The sequence below is a fragment of the Gopherus flavomarginatus genome, chromosome 5 (assembly GCF_025201925.1).
Source record: "Gopherus flavomarginatus isolate rGopFla2 chromosome 5, rGopFla2.mat.asm, whole genome shotgun sequence".
NCBI classification, from domain to species: domain Eukaryota; kingdom Metazoa; phylum Chordata; order Testudines; family Testudinidae; genus Gopherus; species Gopherus flavomarginatus.
Genome location: NC_066621.1, coordinates 7058618 through 7074698, shown reverse-complemented (window position 1 = coordinate 7074698; position 16081 = coordinate 7058618). Strand labels below are relative to the sequence as shown.

At 60.9% G+C, this 16081-nt stretch overlaps 2 protein-coding genes across 4 annotated transcripts; one reads left to right on the top strand and one right to left on the bottom strand.

The window, feature by feature from the left end:
* Window positions 1-2692: 2692 nt before the first annotated feature.
* TIMM10 (translocase of inner mitochondrial membrane 10) lies at window positions 2693-3981 on the bottom strand. The gene is made up of 2 exons (XM_050954428.1): window positions 3817-3981; window positions 2693-3006 (listed from the first exon to the last, which is right to left on the bottom strand). The coding sequence occupies exons 1-2, from the start codon at window positions 3885-3887 to the stop codon at window positions 2805-2807; spliced, it is 273 nt and encodes a 90-aa protein (XP_050810385.1). The 5' UTR covers window positions 3888-3981; the 3' UTR covers window positions 2693-2804.
* A 3395-nt stretch (window positions 3982-7376) lies between these two features.
* On the top strand, window positions 7377-14966 carry SMTNL1 (smoothelin like 1). Of its 3 annotated transcripts, none has more exons than XM_050954348.1 (11): window positions 7377-7475; window positions 9271-9630; window positions 9727-9774; window positions 10015-10352; window positions 10684-10840; window positions 11049-11094; window positions 11353-11520; window positions 11910-12012; window positions 12723-12874; window positions 13618-13763; window positions 14823-14966. In XM_050954348.1, exons 2-10 carry the CDS (start codon window positions 9273-9275, stop codon window positions 13760-13762), a joined length of 1515 nt encoding a protein of 504 aa, XP_050810305.1. In that variant the 5' UTR covers window positions 7377-7475; window positions 9271-9272; the 3' UTR covers window position 13763; window positions 14823-14966. The 3 variants fall into 3 exon arrangements, with proteins under 3 accessions (XP_050810305.1, XP_050810304.1, XP_050810303.1); XM_050954347.1 differs by having other exon boundaries at window positions 9679-9774; XM_050954346.1 differs by having other exon boundaries at window positions 9271-9774.
* The last annotated feature ends 1115 nt before the right edge of the window (window positions 14967-16081 follow it).

Below are 16081 nucleotides of genomic sequence, written 5' to 3'. Positions count from 1 at the left end.
TGGGGTGACCTAGCAGATCACCAGTCCAGATGACACCAGAGGGGAACGTCACAGTGTTTAAGGGCTATAGGGGGTCGGTTCCCCAGTCCTCTGACCAGAGACACTGGGGTATTAACTGCATGGAAACAGGCAGCTGTCCTTCCCCAAGAGACCTTGTGGAACTCCCTGCCACTGGATGCCAGAGGATTAAATGCTGCGGTGAGGTTTGTGGAGGGGCTGGGGAACACTGTGAGTGGAAAACTCCTGACCTGTAGCCTCAGCTGATGGCTGGGCTCAAGCAGGAATGGCCCACGGGTGGCATAAAGTATCTGGCAAGGTGCCCAGCCCCCAGATGGCACTGTCTCACCTGCGCTGGGAGACCACTCCTCCCCAGAGCCCACGGCACTGGGGCCAGTTAATCCTCCTACCCCCTCTCAGGATCTATATGAAATCACCTTGGGGCACAGCATCCCCAATGCACCAGGGAAACTCAAAGACTGTCCCCATTACTGGGCCTGGCTCCCCCAGTCACCCACTCCTGCTGGGGCCTGGCCCTCTGTTCCCTACTCCCTCCACACAAACACACACTGCCCCCCACCCTCCAGAGTAGACTCCTTTGGGCTCCCCTCCCCAACACCGCAGCTTCGAAGCCCTGCTCTCCTCCCTCCTGGATCTAATGCCAATGGCCTGAAGCAGGAGCAAATGAGGCTGGAAATAACGGGCTCATTTTAGGCCATAAACCCTTGAGGCCCACCTAGGCATGGGGCAGATTCCCCAACACTCTAAGCCCCTGAAGGAAGAGGGGGCATATCTCTCTCTCTCTTAACACTCCGCTCTGGCTCCACCCCACAAGCAGCCCTGGGGTTCAGCTCTGGCCTGGGCTAGCCAGGTCACACTCGCTGATCACACCACTGGCCTGGGAATCTAGGATCTCTGCCTCCACCATCATGCTGCTCCCCTGCCCCCAAATTGCCAGCCGTTGGCATCATTTCCATCATGCCTCCTTCCCTGTCCCTCCCTATGGCTACTGCCTGAGGCCGGCTCCTACACATTCCGGGATAGAATAACCACAGCCGCATGGTTGTTAGACCAGCGCCACCCTCAGAATGGAGAGGTGCCTTACAACAGTACAGCTTAGCCCCCTTCCTCTACAGCACAGATCCCTAGACTGGGGAACGTGGCCCCTAGACATTTGGGGGGGCGCACAGCAGGCTAGGCCAGCCCCCACAGGGGGCAGTGAGGGAGGGCCCTGCCCTGTCCCCATCTCTGCTCCCGCCCCACCCCAGCTCCATGCCTGACCCAGTCCCCAGCGCAAAGGGGCAAAAGGAGTGTGTGCAAACAAGGCTGCTTCTGCTACCACTACGAATGCCCGGTTTGTCTGGCTGTTCCCCCATCCCAGGTGTGTGTGTCTGTCTGCAGCTCGTGATCAAAGTAGGGCAGGGACTTCCCTTCCTGAACATCTGGGAAGCCCCCAGCACACAAGGGTTACCAAAACCTTGCAGCCAACGATCTGACACGGTGCAGTGGCTGGCAGTTGAAGCTAGACAAATTCAGACTGGAAACAAAGCACAAAATGTGAACAATCTACCAAGGGCTGCAGCAGATTCTCCATCGCTGACAATTCTTCAATCAAGGTGGGATGTTTTTCTAACAGATCCGCTACTTCAACCAGGAATTAATTCAAGGAAGTCCCCAGGCCTGTGTTATACAGGAGATCAGACTAGATAAGCACAATGGTCCCTTCTGGCTTTATAATCTCCGACTCCTCATTATTACAGCTCATTCCTCTAGCATTTCCCTCACCAGAGAGGCCACCACCCAGCCAAGATGAACAAAACCTCAAGTCAGGTGAATTAAAAATAACTCCCAGCTGGTGCCTTTTAATCCAGTTCTGATCTCTAAGTAGCTGGGATGGGAGAATTCAGCCTCTGGCACAACAAAGCTGCCATGTAATTAACCTGCGGTCAGCACTCTGAATGAGACAAAGGCAGGGAAACAACCCAATTAAGATCCTGGATTGTTAAACGTGTACCACAGTCCGAGGGGTTAAGGGCCGCATGCTCTGCAGGGAGCAGCATGCCCCCTAGTGGGCACACAATGCACCATCAGCCACCTGTGCTTGCCAGGATGAGTTGATTGAAATAAGAGACAAGCTCTTCACACAGGCACGCATGGATCTGCAGCCACCTCTGGGGTGAGGTGATTAAAGAGGAAGAGCGACATCCCTCCACTAGGAGTTTGGGACAGGAAGTGAAAGGATACCTGGAGGGGAGGGGAAGTTATCCAGACTTGATCAGGACCCTGCCAGTCACACACCGACCCAGTGAAAGTGCCAAGGGAATTTAGTGTGCCCAGCAGAAGAGAACCTGAGCTTTACAGTGCACCAGGAAAATATACCCCTGCCCCAGCAGCACAGCGCCCCTTAGAGCTCCACTGGGATACTGGCAGAAGAAAAAGCAGCCAGAATCCAACCTGGCCTCCTGCAGAACTGCTCCCCATGCAGGAACTGACTTCGATTAACCCTTTCCTCCCATGACACAGTAAAAGGACTTAGACTGGCCTGCTAAATGAGAAGGTCAGCTGGACAGGGCAGAACTGGGATCCTATCCATGCAGGGATGGAGCAAGGCAGGAGTGGGAGGGGGAAATGGAACATCCCATTGGTGTATCCCAGCCCAAGCTCTCTGAAATGTTTTTGCAGGCAAAGACCTGGCTCATACACAACTGCAGAGGTTTTATTGACAGGGGGCACAGGGTTGAGTCCGGAAGGCAATGGTGGGGCCACTGGGCCAGTCGTCCATGCTGTCCATGTTCAAGAGGAAATCCCTACACTGGCCCCGCCCCCTGCTGCATTCTCTTCATCAGCTCCTCGTCCTGCATGGAAAGTTCTGTCAGTTTCTTGCCCATGCGCTCGTGGATGTCCAGGTACTTAGAGACGCAACGGTCCAGGCACACAGACTCCCCCTTCGAGAGCTCTGCCTCCTTGTAGTGGGGAGGGACGCACTTCCGGTGACAGGCGTTGGTCATTCTGGACCACAGAGGGGGAGAGCATGAGAATACACAGATGCCCCTGTGACCGCAGTCCTGCCTCTTCCCCACAGACCCCACTACTATCCCAGCCCTGAGTTCTCCACACCCTGCCCGCAGTTCTGACAGTGCCCCTGAATCCCAATCCAGAGCCCCTGCTACTGCAGTTCTGGGCTCTGCCAATTCTACTCAATCCCAACCCATGGCCCTTTGATGTTCCAGTCCTCAACTCCAGCACGCCCATAGCCCGCCAGTTCCCTTCATTGTGACCCACACCCCATCTTGATTTAAAACTCATCACCGATGGAGAATACACTACGACTCTTGGTAAGTTGTTCCAACGGTTAATTACTCTCACCATTAGAATCTGACGCCTTATTTCCAGTCTAAATTTATCCAGCTTCAACTTCCAGGTACTGGATCATGTTAGACCTTTCTCAGCTAGACTAAACACCCCATTATTGAATGTCTGTTTCCCACATAGGTACTTACCAAGTCATCACTTAACCTTCTCTTGGTTATGCTAAATAGACTGAGCTTCTGGAGTCTCTCACTAGGAGGCATATTTTAATTATTCTTGGGGCTCTTCCTTGGACTATCTCCAATTTGCATCTGAAGAAGTGGGTTTTTTACCCACGAAAGCTTATGCCCAAATAAATCTGTTAGTCTTTAAGGTACCACCAGACTCCTTCCAATTTAGATGAAGACAATAGTCCCTGCTGGCTTTCAAACCTATGACACCCCAGCAAGCCTCACTCTGGGGGGCTGGGACCCTGCCCTTGACAAGGAGCAGCCATGATGGGGTCATTACCTGTTGTACATGTCAGCCATCATCTCCACCTCCAGCTCGGCTGCCAACTGCTGAGCCCTGAGCGGATCCATCGCACAGCAAGTCAGCACTGGGTCCCCAGTGTTTGGGGCGGGAGGCCGTGACTTGCTCCTGGAAACATACAGAGCCTGTCAGAGCTGCCACTCCCACCCCCCAGTGCAGTCCCCCCCTCCCCCCAGGGCAGCCCCTAGCCCCTACCACCACCCTTTCCCCAGTGCAGTTCCCCCCACACCCCTAGGGCAGCAACGCCACTCCACAGGGCAGCCCCCACCCCCCAGTGCAGTTCCCTCCACCCCCCCAGGGCAGCCCCTAGCCCCTAACGCCACCCTCCCCCCAGTGCAGTTCCCCCTACCCCCCCTCCAGGGCAGCCCCTAGCCCCTACCGCCACCCCCCCAGTGCAGTTCCCCCTACCCCCCCTCCAGGGCAGCCCCTAGCCCCTACCGCCACCCCCCCAGTGCAGTTCCCCCCACCCCCCCCGGCAGCCCCTAGCGCCTACCGCCACCCCCCCAGGGCAGCCCCTAGCCCCTACCACCACCGTCCCCCCAGTGCAGTTCCCCCCATCCCCCTCAGGGAAGCCCCTAGCCCCTACCGCCACCCTCCCCCCAGTGCAGTTCCCCCCACCCCCCAGGGCAGCCCCTAGCCCCTACCGCCACCCCCCCAGGGCAGCCCCTAGCCCCTACCGCCACCTTCCCCCCAGGTCAGCCCCTAGCCCCTACCGCCACTTTCCCCCCAGTGCAGTTCCCCCCACCCCCTCAGGGCAGCCCCTACTGTCACCCCCATCCCCCAGTGCAGTTCCCCCCACCCCCCAGGGCAGCCCCAATCCCCTACCGTCACCCCCATTCCCCAGTGCAGTCCCCCACCCCCCCTAGGGCGGCAACTCCACTCCCCAGGGCAGCCCCTAGCCCCTACCACCACCACCCAGTGCAGCTCCCCCCAGGGCAGCCTCCCACCCAGTGCGGGCACCCTACACACTCCCGAGGGGACGCCACCGCCGAGCCTGGCCAACCGACCCCAGCCAATGCACTGGGGGGGGCACGTCCCACGCCTCAGAGCTGAACCCCCCTCCCCCGGGCCCTGTGCGGGGACCCCTCACCCGCCGCGCTCCTCGGGGGATCACTGAGCCCCGCGGTCAGGGGTCAACAGCCTCCCTCCCCCGCAAGGTCAGGCCCAGGCCGGCCCTTTCTCCTGGATGTATCGCGACACTCCCCAGCCCTGCCGCCAACCGGAAACACGTGGGGAACAGGCGCTTCCGGCATGATGGGCCCCGCTCTCCTCCAAGGTACCATAGAGTGGGCGAGGGAGAACCACTTCCGGCATGTGGCGGACTCAGCTCCCCCAGAGAGCGGGAGGAAACAGGCAGGAGACTAGCGGGGCCTGTTCCAAACCATAGAGAGGTGCCGGGACTGGAGCTAGAGCGGAGAGGAGCTGACTCCCGAGGAAGGCGGGGCACCCAATTAGACCATAGAGCTGGAGAAGGACCCAGGCTAGAACAGACGAGTTGATGGGCGTGGCCTTGTAACCATAGAGATCTAGCTGTTGCTAGAGAAGCTCGGATGTCTAATGAGCCTAGAACAGTTTCTCACACCTCTGTGCGGGTGGCCCCCTTTCACCCAGCGAGCCTAGGAGTGCGACGCCCCTCGCAAACTGAAAACACGAGTTTTGTATTTAACACTCTTACAAATGCTGGAGGCAAAGCGGGTTTGGGGGTGGAGGCTGACAGCTCGCGTCCCCTCCCCCCCGTAATAACCTTGTGAACCCCTGAGGGGTCACAATCCCCAGTTTGAGAACCCCTGGAGGGCTAGGTTCCCCCACGGGAGGAGGAGAGGGTGTAGGGGAAGGAGAGAGGCCCCCTGGGGCAGCCCCCCTCAGGCGGGGAGCCTACAGGGCTTCGGGGACAGCAGGGACGGGAGCAGCTGGGGGGGGGTTGGGGTGATCACAGTGGGCTCTGTGGGGTGACAAGGGCTGTGGGAGTTCATTGTGAGGGCTGTCAGGGAGTGGGGCTTTGGGATAATAAGGGCTGTGGGGGGTTCATTGTGAGGACTGTCAGACAGTGGGGCGACAAGGGCTGTGGGGGGGTCAGGGGGTGATCACAGTGAGAGCCAGCAGACAGTGGGGCTGTGCTGTTATTTGCGGTATGCCCCCAGAGTCCCCTGTACCTGGAGCAGGAACAGAGCTGCCAGAGCCCAGACACAGCCTGTACCATCATGCTGGGCACCACCAGACACTTTCTCCCTTTGACCCCAGGCAGCACCTCCCACAATGGGCCCCTGAGAGAAGCGGCGGCACTGCAGTGTGGGACCTGGGGCTGACCCCACAGCCGGCGGGGCTGGAGCAGGCCTTGCCCAATCGCCCCCCCAAACACATCACAAGAACGTGCCCTACCCTGGCTGCCAGTCTTACCACCTACCCGCCACCTACAAATGCCCTGGGCTGAATGGCCCTGTGGCGGTGCCTGTCTCTGCTGCTGCCAATTTTATGTGGAAAGGGGCATCTGCCTCTGAGCCAGTGATGGTCTGAGCCTCCTGCTAAACAGAGCCAGGCAGCTTGTCCTAGGCAGTGTGCATGCCCGGTTTGTCACACCCCACCACCATATTACACACCGGGAAATTGAGGCACAGAACGAGGCAGGGACTTGCCCAAGCTCAAAATCAGGACAGAACCCAGTTCTCCTGACTCCCAGTTCCTGGCTCTACCCGCAAGAGCACGGAGCTTTTGTCTTTAGAAGGGAGGCAGCGACACAGTTGAGCCTGAGAGGCCAAAAGAGGCAGGGAATGGCTGCAGGGGAGCCACCCAGGGGCCTGGACTAGGTGGAATCTACCCCGTCTTTTCCTTCTGCCGCATGGATGATGCCCACGTGACTGCCTAGCACCCCAGTGTCTGGCTGGGTTGATGTGCCAGGCCCCAGAGCTGCACTGGGAACAGACCAGTTGTACTACATCGAGTGGCCTGGATGGTCCACAGAGACATTCACGAGGATGTGGGGGGGGCAGTCTCCTTCCTGATTGGTTGCCTGGGCAGTGGGGAGCAACCCCCAAATCCCTGATGCTCCAGCAGCCAAGCGCCTGCATCTCACGGGCTCAGGAGGGCAACCCTGCCCAGTGTTTGGGCACCCCTAGCAGTACAGAGAGGAGAGGCCCTGTGGTCCCCCTTGCACTCCCCATGGCTCTGTTAGCTCCAGCCCCGGGGTGCCAAGCTGGATGGCTGGTGTTCCCTGGAGTGGAGCCACTACCCTGAGGTGGGGAAGGGAAGAGCTCCAGGTGTTGTCGGGGTGGGATCCCCTGTGGCTGTTTGTCCTTTTGCTTCACTCCCCATTTGCTACCTCTCAGCACAAGGGTCCCCTGCCAGGGTTAGTGGCTGCACTTCCTGCCTGGTGAGGTCCCCCCTTAGCCCCCCAGGCTCGTCCCAGGGGGTTTCATCCATGTGACCCTGGGAGAGTGGAGGTCCCCCTACCCCCGCCTCCCCAGAGGACCAGGGGAGCTAGCAGAGTGGAGGAGTGTGAATGAAAGTGGCACCTGTTCCTCTCCTGGTAAAAATAGGCTGCACTGCCCCGGGATGGGGGATGTGCCAAGGGTGGTGACACAAAGAGCGGGACAGAAGAGGATTGAGCCCAGAACCAGCCTGCCCCGTGGAGCAGCCAGCAGGTGGGTGCAGCCCTGGCCAGCACCCCTACTCCAGGGAGGGCCCAGAGCTGGAGGGGGGCGGGAAGTGGGGCATTGAATGAACCCCTCCGATAGGGGGAGCTTGGTCAGGCTGGAGACACTCCCTGCCCTGGCTTATGGGGCTCAGGGTGCAGAGAGGGTCCACTGCCCATTGCCTCTGGCTCAGGATCCCCCAGAATCACCCCAACCCCCCTTGCCTCTCTCAGGCACTGGGGGAGCCTTTGGAATCACCCCAACCCCCTTTCCTCTCTCAGGCACTGGGGGAGTCCCCGGAATCACCCCAGTCCCCTTTCTGCTCTCAGGCACTGGGGGAGCCCCGAGAATTGCCCCAAGCCCCTTTCCGCTCTCAGGCACTGGGGGAGTCCCCGGAATCACCCCAGTCCCCTTTCTGCTCTCAGGCACTGGGGGAGCCCCCGGAATCGCCCCAACCCCCTTTCCTCTCTCAGGCACTGGGGGAGCCCCTGGAATCACCTCAACCCCCTTTCCTCTCTCAGGCACTAGGGGAGACCATCTGAATCAAAGGCAGCTCATGGGAGCCCAGGCCTGGAATAACAGGGGCTGCAGGTTGGGATTGAGGGACACTGGCAGAGCTGGGGGGAGCCCAAGGCTGGGCTAGCAGGGGGTGGCAGGTCGCTATAGAGAGGCACAGGCAGAGCTGGGGGGAGCCCAGGGCCAGGCTAGCAGAGGGTGGCAGGTCGCTGTAGAGAGGCACTGGCAGAGCTGGGGGGAGCTCAGAGCTGGGCTAGCAGGGGGTGGCAGGTCGCTATAAAGGGGCACTGGCAGAGCTGGAGTGGAAGTCCGGAGCTGCAGGCAGTTTACCACAGGGGGGTGGCAGGGCCACGGTTGATGAATACCCCATTCCCTGGGTCTGGCAGAGCGGTAAATGTCAGGGGTATATTTAGCCACTGAGGAGAGGGTCACCTGCCCCCTACCCAAGGTGCCCTCCCCCTGCTGCAGGTTTGGTGCCTGAGTCAGAGGCCTGTTCCAGCCCCTGAGGACTGTATACTGGGGGTGGGGCACCTTGCTTTAAAGGGCCAGCATTCAGCCTAGCCTCCTATTCCACTTGAAAGGGTTGACAGCACAGCCAGCCCCAAGGGTCCTCTCCCTGGCTGCCTCTCCAGCTCTCCTGGGTTTAAGTAGGTCCTACAGTATTTACTGCATAGTCACACAATCGCTGGTATTGGCCAAGCTCATTGCATAAACCAGGGGCTCCCGGCACCCCTCCATACCCCCTACAAGGTCCCTGGGTTCAACCCTCCATTGTAGGGACCCTCCATTGCAGCAACTCCCCCACACCAGGGGCTGTGTGTGCCCCCATTTCCTCTCCTCCCAGGTTTCCCCAATCTCTCCCCCACACCAGGGCGTCTGTATGCCCCCCATTCTCCCTCCCCTCCACACACCAAGGTTCCCCAATCTGCCCCCCATGTCAGGGGGCTCTGTGTTCTCAGGTTCCCCCTCCCCCCACACCATGGTTGCCCAATCTCTCCCCCAGGCTGCATTCCCCCAAGAAAAAGAACTGCATTGGAGTTGATGTAAGCTCCCCATCACAGGCCCCACAATGCCATGGTACGGCCAGCAGAGCACGACTCGATGCCTCCTACGCCCTCCCTCTCCCCCCCAAACTTGGCAGTGGTGGGGCTCAGGGGTGTGGGGGAGAAAGAGCCATGGAGGGATCTGGTAGGCTGATCCCTGGGCAGGCCAGTTGGGGGCCTCTCACAGCCTCAATCCAGGTCCCTGCTGCCCCCATCTGACCCACATGCTTCTTGTCTCCTTCCAGAGATGGAGGAACAGGAAGGTGCACCCAGGCTGACAGCAGAGGAGCCCGGGGCCACAGCTAAGGAGGCTGAAGCGGTGGCTGGAACTGGAGCCAAGGAGGTGGCTCGGGGTGGGGATGGACTGGGGGAGAAGGGGAGAGCAGGGAATTCTGGGAGCAATGCTAAGGGGGACATTCAGGCTGGGGGAGTAGGGGATTGTGAGAGTGATGCTAAGGGAGGCGGTGAGGCCAGCAAAGCTGGGGATTCTGGGAGCGATGCAAAGGGAAGTGGTGAGGCTGGGGGTGCAGGGGATTCTGGGAGCTATGCTAAGGGAGGCAGTGAGGCCAGCAGAGCTGGGGATTCTGGGAGCGATGCTAAGGGAGGTGGTGAGGCCAGCAGAACAGGGGATTCTGGGAGCGATGCTAAGGGAGGCAGTGAGGCCAGCAGAACAGGGGATTCTGGGAGCGATGCTAAGGGAGGCAGTGAGGCCAGCAGAGCAGGGGATTCTGGGAGAGATGCTAAGGGGGGTGGTGAGGCCAGCAGAGCTGGGGATTCTGGGAGCGATGCAAAGGGAAGCGGTGAGGCTGGGGGAGCAGGGGATTCTGGGAGTGATGCTAAGGGAGGCGGTGAGGTCACCAGAGCAGAGGATGCTGGGAGAGATGCTAAGAGAAGCGGTGAGGCTAGGGGAGCAGGGGATTCTGGGAGTGATGCTAAGGGAGGCGGAGAGGCCACCAGAGCAGGGGTTTCTGCAAGTGATGCTAAGGGAGGTGGTGAGGCCGAGGGAGCAGGGGATTCTGGGAGAGATGCTAAGGGGGGTGGTGAGGCTGGGGGAGCAGGGGATTCTGGGAGAGATGCTAAGGGGGATGGTGAGGCCGAGGGAGCAGGGGATTCTGGGAGAGATGCTAAGGGGGATGGTGAGGCCGAGGGAGCAGGGGATTCTGGGGCTGGGGCAGAGGAGAGGGCAGAGGGTGGAAAGAGGACTGGGGCAGAGGAGAGGGAGGCAGTAGGTGGATCTGGGCTTGAGCCCCAGGATGGGGCTGGAGGGGCTGAGCCAGAGATGCAAGAGGCTGAAGCCGAGAGGACCAACGGTGCCGTGGCCAGAGAGGTGAGTGTCCCTTTGGGTTAGATGGGGCAATGGGAGGGAGGAGGGAAACCCACACACACCTCCCTAGGGGGCCAGCTTGCCCGGAAGGTGCTGCGGATGCCCACTTGCCCTCCCTGATGCCATGCCCAGGCCATCGCAGGGAGCGGCTCCCAGGGCTCGGGATGGGTTGTGGGACTCAGCCCCATTGGTAACCCTCCAGGGGAGGTGGGTTCAAATCTCACCTGGGGGGGGCGGGGAGGCCATGGGGGGGAGGACAGGAGCCGGGGCCAGCAGCGAGGGTCTGCGATTTGAGGGGCAGGGGCCTGTTAAAGGGCTTTGTTCCCCCCCTCAGGGGCATGGTGGGAGCACCTCAGAGGAGCCGCTGTCCCCAGAGATGGGGGGCGAGGAGGAGGAGTGGGATGAGCCTGCACCCAGCTCCCCCGACGAGGGGCTGGCCAGCCCCACAGGGGACGCTGCCTTTGGGAAGGAGACTGGGGCCTCCCAACCGGGTAAGGCCAATTGAATTGGGGAATGAGGGTGGGGGAAGAATACAGAGAGGGGATGCCCCCGACAGCGCCCCCTAGCACAGCCCCCCCCAGTCCCATCTCCCACTCACACAGGGTCACCCCCTCAGCACAGCCCCCCAATCTCAGATACCCAGTTGAGCCCACTGTGGTGATTGTTTTTAACATCAAACACTTCGTAAATTCCTTTCAGGAGGCACCTCCCAAGGCCGAGAAGCCGCTCCTGGTGGCAGCACCAGGTGAGAGCACCCGCGGGGGCCCCCAGTACTAGGATAAGGGACTCCTACCCCCAGCACAGCGCCCCCTGCTGCCAGGCAGGGAGGTGGAGGCACACAGCCAGGGGTGGGGAGAGCCCCCAGCACACACACACACCCTGGTGCCAGGCAGAGAAGTGGAGGCACACAGCCTGGGGAAGGGAGATCTCCCCCCTCCACAGAACAGCTGCCCCCTCTCACCTTCCTGGCCCATTCTCTGATCCACTCCCCATTTCTTCGCAGCACTGAAGGGACAGCCCAGCAGGACAGCGTGCAGAGCCCTGCACCTGAAGGAGTTGCACCTCCCAAGGAGAAGCCAAAGAGACCAGCGCTGGATCGGAGGGAGCTGACCCGACCCCGCCTGGCACCCAGGGCCCAGTCCCGCAAGGACCTTGTGGAGAAATTTGGGGGGTGCGCAATCCCCTATTAACCTCCCGCCAGGGGCTACGAATGGGCCAGCCTACACACGAAAGGGTGGAGCTTGGAGGAGAGGCCCTGGTCGGTCAACCAATGGGGGGTGCCCAGTGTCATTAAAGAGCCACACACCAAGAGAGGGTGTAGGGAGAGGTACTAGTCACCTGTGGAACTCCCTGCCACTGGACATTAGGGGCAAAGCACTCGTGGCAGCTCTTGTGGCACCAGGGGTACCATGAGGGTTTACCCCTTCAGCGCCTGGCCCAGCACAGGCTCTGGGGGCTGGTGGGACAGAGAGGGAAGGCCCAGGGATAGGGGACCTGGCCAATCACTGCCACGCATTGTCCCTTCTTTCTGTGACACCAGCCCCTCCATCCCCCCTGCAGGGCAGCCAGCGGCCCTGCCCCCAACATCAAGAAGACAGGAGGTGCCAATACCATCAAGAACATGCTGCTGGAGTGGTGTCGTGCCAAGACGCGTGGCTATGAGGTGAGAGGCTGGCAAGGGTGAGTTGGTGCCTGGCCTGCAGCCTCCTCCCCTCGGACATACAGCAGGCCCTAGTAGAGAGGAGGGTAGACATTAGCCGGCCCCCCTCCCCCACTCTTTCAATGACCGTGGGGTTTGAGGGATGTCAAATGGAAGGGGCAGGGGCCCAAGGATGCTTGCTGTGCTCATAACTCAGCAGGGGCACACCCAGCCAAGCACACTGCCACCTGGATCTTCATGGGGGGGACTAGACCTGGCCCAGGGGGGAAAGATGGCAAGGGGAGGCAGCTGGGGTAGCCGCTGGGAAGCATTGGGGCAGGTGGCTGGCCCAATGGGTGCTGCATGGGGGGCCAGGTCCCCTCACCCATCCCCGGGTGAGCAGCTCTGCCCCAAGGCCCTGGGTCACCAGTGATGACTACAACATGGAGAGGAGGAACAGCAGGAGAGTGCCCCCCTGCCCCAGGCAGGCCTCTGCCATGCTGGGCACAGTGCTGCCACCCATCCACTGTGGAGACAGCCACAGAACGCAGCCGCCAGCTTTCTGCCCCAGCCTCTCTTCCTAGTGCATGGGAGGGGTGAGCAGCCCACGAGGTCGGGCACCCCCGGACCCTGCAGTGCCCACAAAGAGGCTGCGGGGGGGGAGGCCCACCCAGTGCTCATGGGGCTGATTGGCATTCCCTCCCTGTGCCCCTGCTCTGCTGCCTGGCTGCCAGCACGTGGACATCCAGAACTTCTCCTCCAGCTGGAGCAGCGGCTTGGCCTTCTGCGCCCTCGTCCACAAGTTCTTCCCTGATGCCTTTGACTACACAGCCCTCGACCCGGCCAATCGCAGGGAGAACTTTGCCCTGGCTTTTGCCACTGCTGAGTGAGTGCACCCCACCCCCAAAGCCCAGGGCGGCCAGCCCCACCCAGGGAAGGGCCTCTGCTCCACATCCAACATGGGGCTCAGAGGCAAAGTAAGAATCTGCAGTTGCCCAGTAGGGGTGCTGTGACACCAGGGAGGGGGAGAAGCCTGCACTGCCCAGCCCCACTCTCCCCAGCAGCAGGTGCTGTGATGCCAGGTGGGCCTGGCAGTAGCAGCCCACCCTATGTCAGCTGATGTATGAGGCCCAGCTGGGTGCTGCATCCAATAATTGAGGCTGTTAGCTAATTAGCAATATTCCCTCTGCACCTTGGCCACCCTGTGGCTCCCGGGAGCTCTGCCCTCTCCCCCTTCCATGAGCCCAGAGCTCAGTGACCCTGACAGCACGGGCCCAGCCACGCAGCCAAACCCAGCCAGACCAGGGCATGATACTACTGGGACAGGCCCGGGAGCAGCCCCAGGGACACACCCTCTAGCCTGGACTGGACACCAAGCCCTTCTCTAGGGCACTAGGTCCGTGGTCCCCTCCCTTCACTCCCATCCCGTCACGACAGGCACATCCTGGGCCACTTTCCCTATGCCCACTGGTTTGCAGAGGGGCCATGGCTTGGGATAGGAGGAAGGGGAGGCCAGTGGGACAGCCATGCCCGGGGGGGGACAGAGCAAACCGAGGGCCCTGGGGACGAGTCGAGTGCCCTGGCCGAGGGCAGCGCTGCCGTGCTGATCCCTGGCATCTCGCTCCGCAGGAAGCATGCCGACTGCGCCCCACTGCTGGAGGTGGAGGACATGGTGCGCATGAGCGTCCCAGACTCCAAGTGCGTCTACACCTACATCCAGGAGCTGTACCGCAGCCTGGTGGACAAGGGGCTGGTGAAGACCAAGAAGAAATGAGGTAGGGGTAGCAGCTGGCTAGGGAAGCAGAGAGAGCGCCAGGTGGCATGGGTGAGGACAGGCCACCCAGACATTCAGCCTGGCACACGGGGGCATGCGTGAGGAACAGCAGGGGGTGCTGCTGGGAATGGGAGCGCTCATGCAGCCAGGGGTCTACACGTTCCATCCTCCCCATCTTCCCTCTCACTACTCACATGGGAGCAAGGGGCTCCTCAGTGACTGGGCATCACCTCTTCCCAGAGGGGCAGATTGGGCTAGGTATGGGGGTGGAGTGCTGTGCCCACCTTGGCCCCTTCAGAACCTTCCCCAAGGCCCAGAGTCCAACCCCACCAGGACACCGCCATGGCCCCGTTCAAATCACGAGTGGGGCTGTGTGCGTTCTCCCTGCAGGATGGGACACCTCCATCCTGGCCCGTCGGCCTAGCCCCGCGCCTGGCCGAGCTGGGAGCCTGTTTCTGAACACTCCATGGGGGCAGGGTAGAAATAGGCACGAGTGGGGAGGGGGTTTCCTGCTTTGAAGAAAAGCGAAGAGCATGATGGGGAGGAGCTATCCCCTCCCTCCCCCAACCTCCTGAATCAGAAGTGCAAGAGGCTCAGCACCACCCCTGTGGTGGTCCCCTCCACAAGGCCTGGGATGGGGTGAGGGGTCCAGCAGGGCACGACAGCTCCAGGGGCATCTTCTCTCCCCTGCCCGAAGTAGGGAAGGAGGCATGGTGGGAGGGGGTCATAACAGGTTCTTTCCCGTGGCCTCTTTTCAACAGAGCCCTCCCCCACCTGGTTCAGCCTTGTGCCCAATGATCAGCAATAGAGCCCATTGCTCAGCAGACCTGCTACGGGCAGGATACCCGGGCCTGGCCCTTGCCCGCTCTCCCAACCCCTGGAGTCCTTAGCTGAGGCTGCCCCAGCTGGTGGGAGGCAGAGCAAGCTTCCAACAGGTGCAACCAACACCTCACTGGGGTGTGTGGTAGCTGGCCAGGACCCCTCCAAGGCAGAGTTCCTGAAGCAAGCCCCCCTCACAGGCATTCGACCCCCACAACACCTGCTCCCCTTCTCCCAACAGGTCTGTCTTGGGGCTCTTCCCCAATGTGGCAGCTCCTCCACTGGTGACTCTCCTCAGCCATCTCCTGCCTGCCCCCCTCCCCACAGCTCACGTGTGCACGCGAGACCCTGGCAGATCCAGTAAAGCAGAACTGCTCCAAGCTCAGGCAGACGCTGGGCGGTTTCTTGTGATTAGCTCGGGTAGGTTGAGGGCTTTATCAGCGCCGGCCACGTTCCTCGGCCAGGGCGCAACAGACGTGGCTGCGGCTGCAGTCCAGACAGGAGCGATGCCCATCAGCAGCAGGCAGTCGCCTCTGCCCCCCGCCAACGCCAGATGAGCACATTTCACCACAGGGCTGGGGCCAGCGTTCCTCGTGGATCCAAGCTGGCAGCGGGTGCCTGGAACACGTCTGTGGCGCAGCAGGGGTGGTTCTCCTGGCACTTCCAGGGTCCATTAGAACCAAGCGCCTCACACTCAGGGCTATCCCCACAGCAGCTGCCAGGCTCCATGTGACACTGAACCTGGGCTGCCTTCCTGCTGGTGCCAATGATCTTCCAAGCTCTGAAGGGCCTTGTCCAAGTGCAGGCCTCTGCTCTGGGCCTTGGCTCAGCTCTGCCAACCTGCCAGATCCCGCAGTGGGTGCTCAGCAAAGGGCCTGGAAGTTGTATGCTTGAGCACAGACCCTATAGCTCGATCATGGATGGTCCAGACCGATGACGGCACCAACAGCAGCCACTTCCTCCAGCTCCAGGGTACAAGGCAGCAGCTGTGCAAGGGCCATCAGAGCTGGCCCAGGCCTCTGGAGGTGCAGGGTCAGTGTGCTGAGGTGACCCGCGGTTAGGACAGGAAGTGGAGGAGTGGACCATACCAAGGGAGGAGAGAGAGAGAGGCAGGGTGTGATCACTCAAGCTGGCAAGGGCTCTGACACACCTGCCTGTGGGATTTTTAATTGGCACAAGCAGCCAAAGACCTCGGTTTTATGTACCCTGGGAATGCAGCCTCCCTCCCCACGCTGTCCGGGGGGCCCTATAGGGTCACACATATGGCTTTGGTAGCTCTCAGCTGGGCAACTCCGTGGTCTGACCCTCAAGCCAGCCCGTGGTAACTGGGGAGAATGTGAGGGAGGGCTGGGGGGAGCTGGCTAGGAAAAGCACCCGGCTCCATGTGAACAGGCTGGCTCAGGGAGCTGAGACAGGACCCAGAGTCCTTCCCCTCCAGTCCAGAGCAGGGGGAGGAGTGTCAGAATGGTTCATCCTCAGGGCATCTGCTCCAATCCCACC

Bases quoted from the DNA above. Each gene is read 5' to 3' on its own strand.
- TIMM10 (XM_050954428.1), bottom strand. From the start codon at position 3,887: ATGGATCCGCTCAGGGCTCAGCAGTTGGCAGCCGAGCTGGAGGTGGAG. The intron at 3,007-3,816 runs GTAATGACCCCA...TCTGTGGTCCAG, and splicing joins ATGGCTGACATGTACAACAG to AATGACCAACGCCTGTCACC.
- SMTNL1 (XM_050954346.1), top strand. From the start codon at position 9,273: ATGGAGGAACAGGAAGGTGCACCCAGGCTGACAGCAGAGGAGCCCGGG. The intron at 10,353-10,683 runs GTGAGTGTCCCT...TCCCCCCCTCAG, and splicing joins ACGGTGCCGTGGCCAGAGAG to GGGCATGGTGGGAGCACCTC. The intron at 12,875-13,617 runs GTGAGTGCACCC...CTCGCTCCGCAG, and splicing joins CTGGCTTTTGCCACTGCTGA to GAAGCATGCCGACTGCGCCC.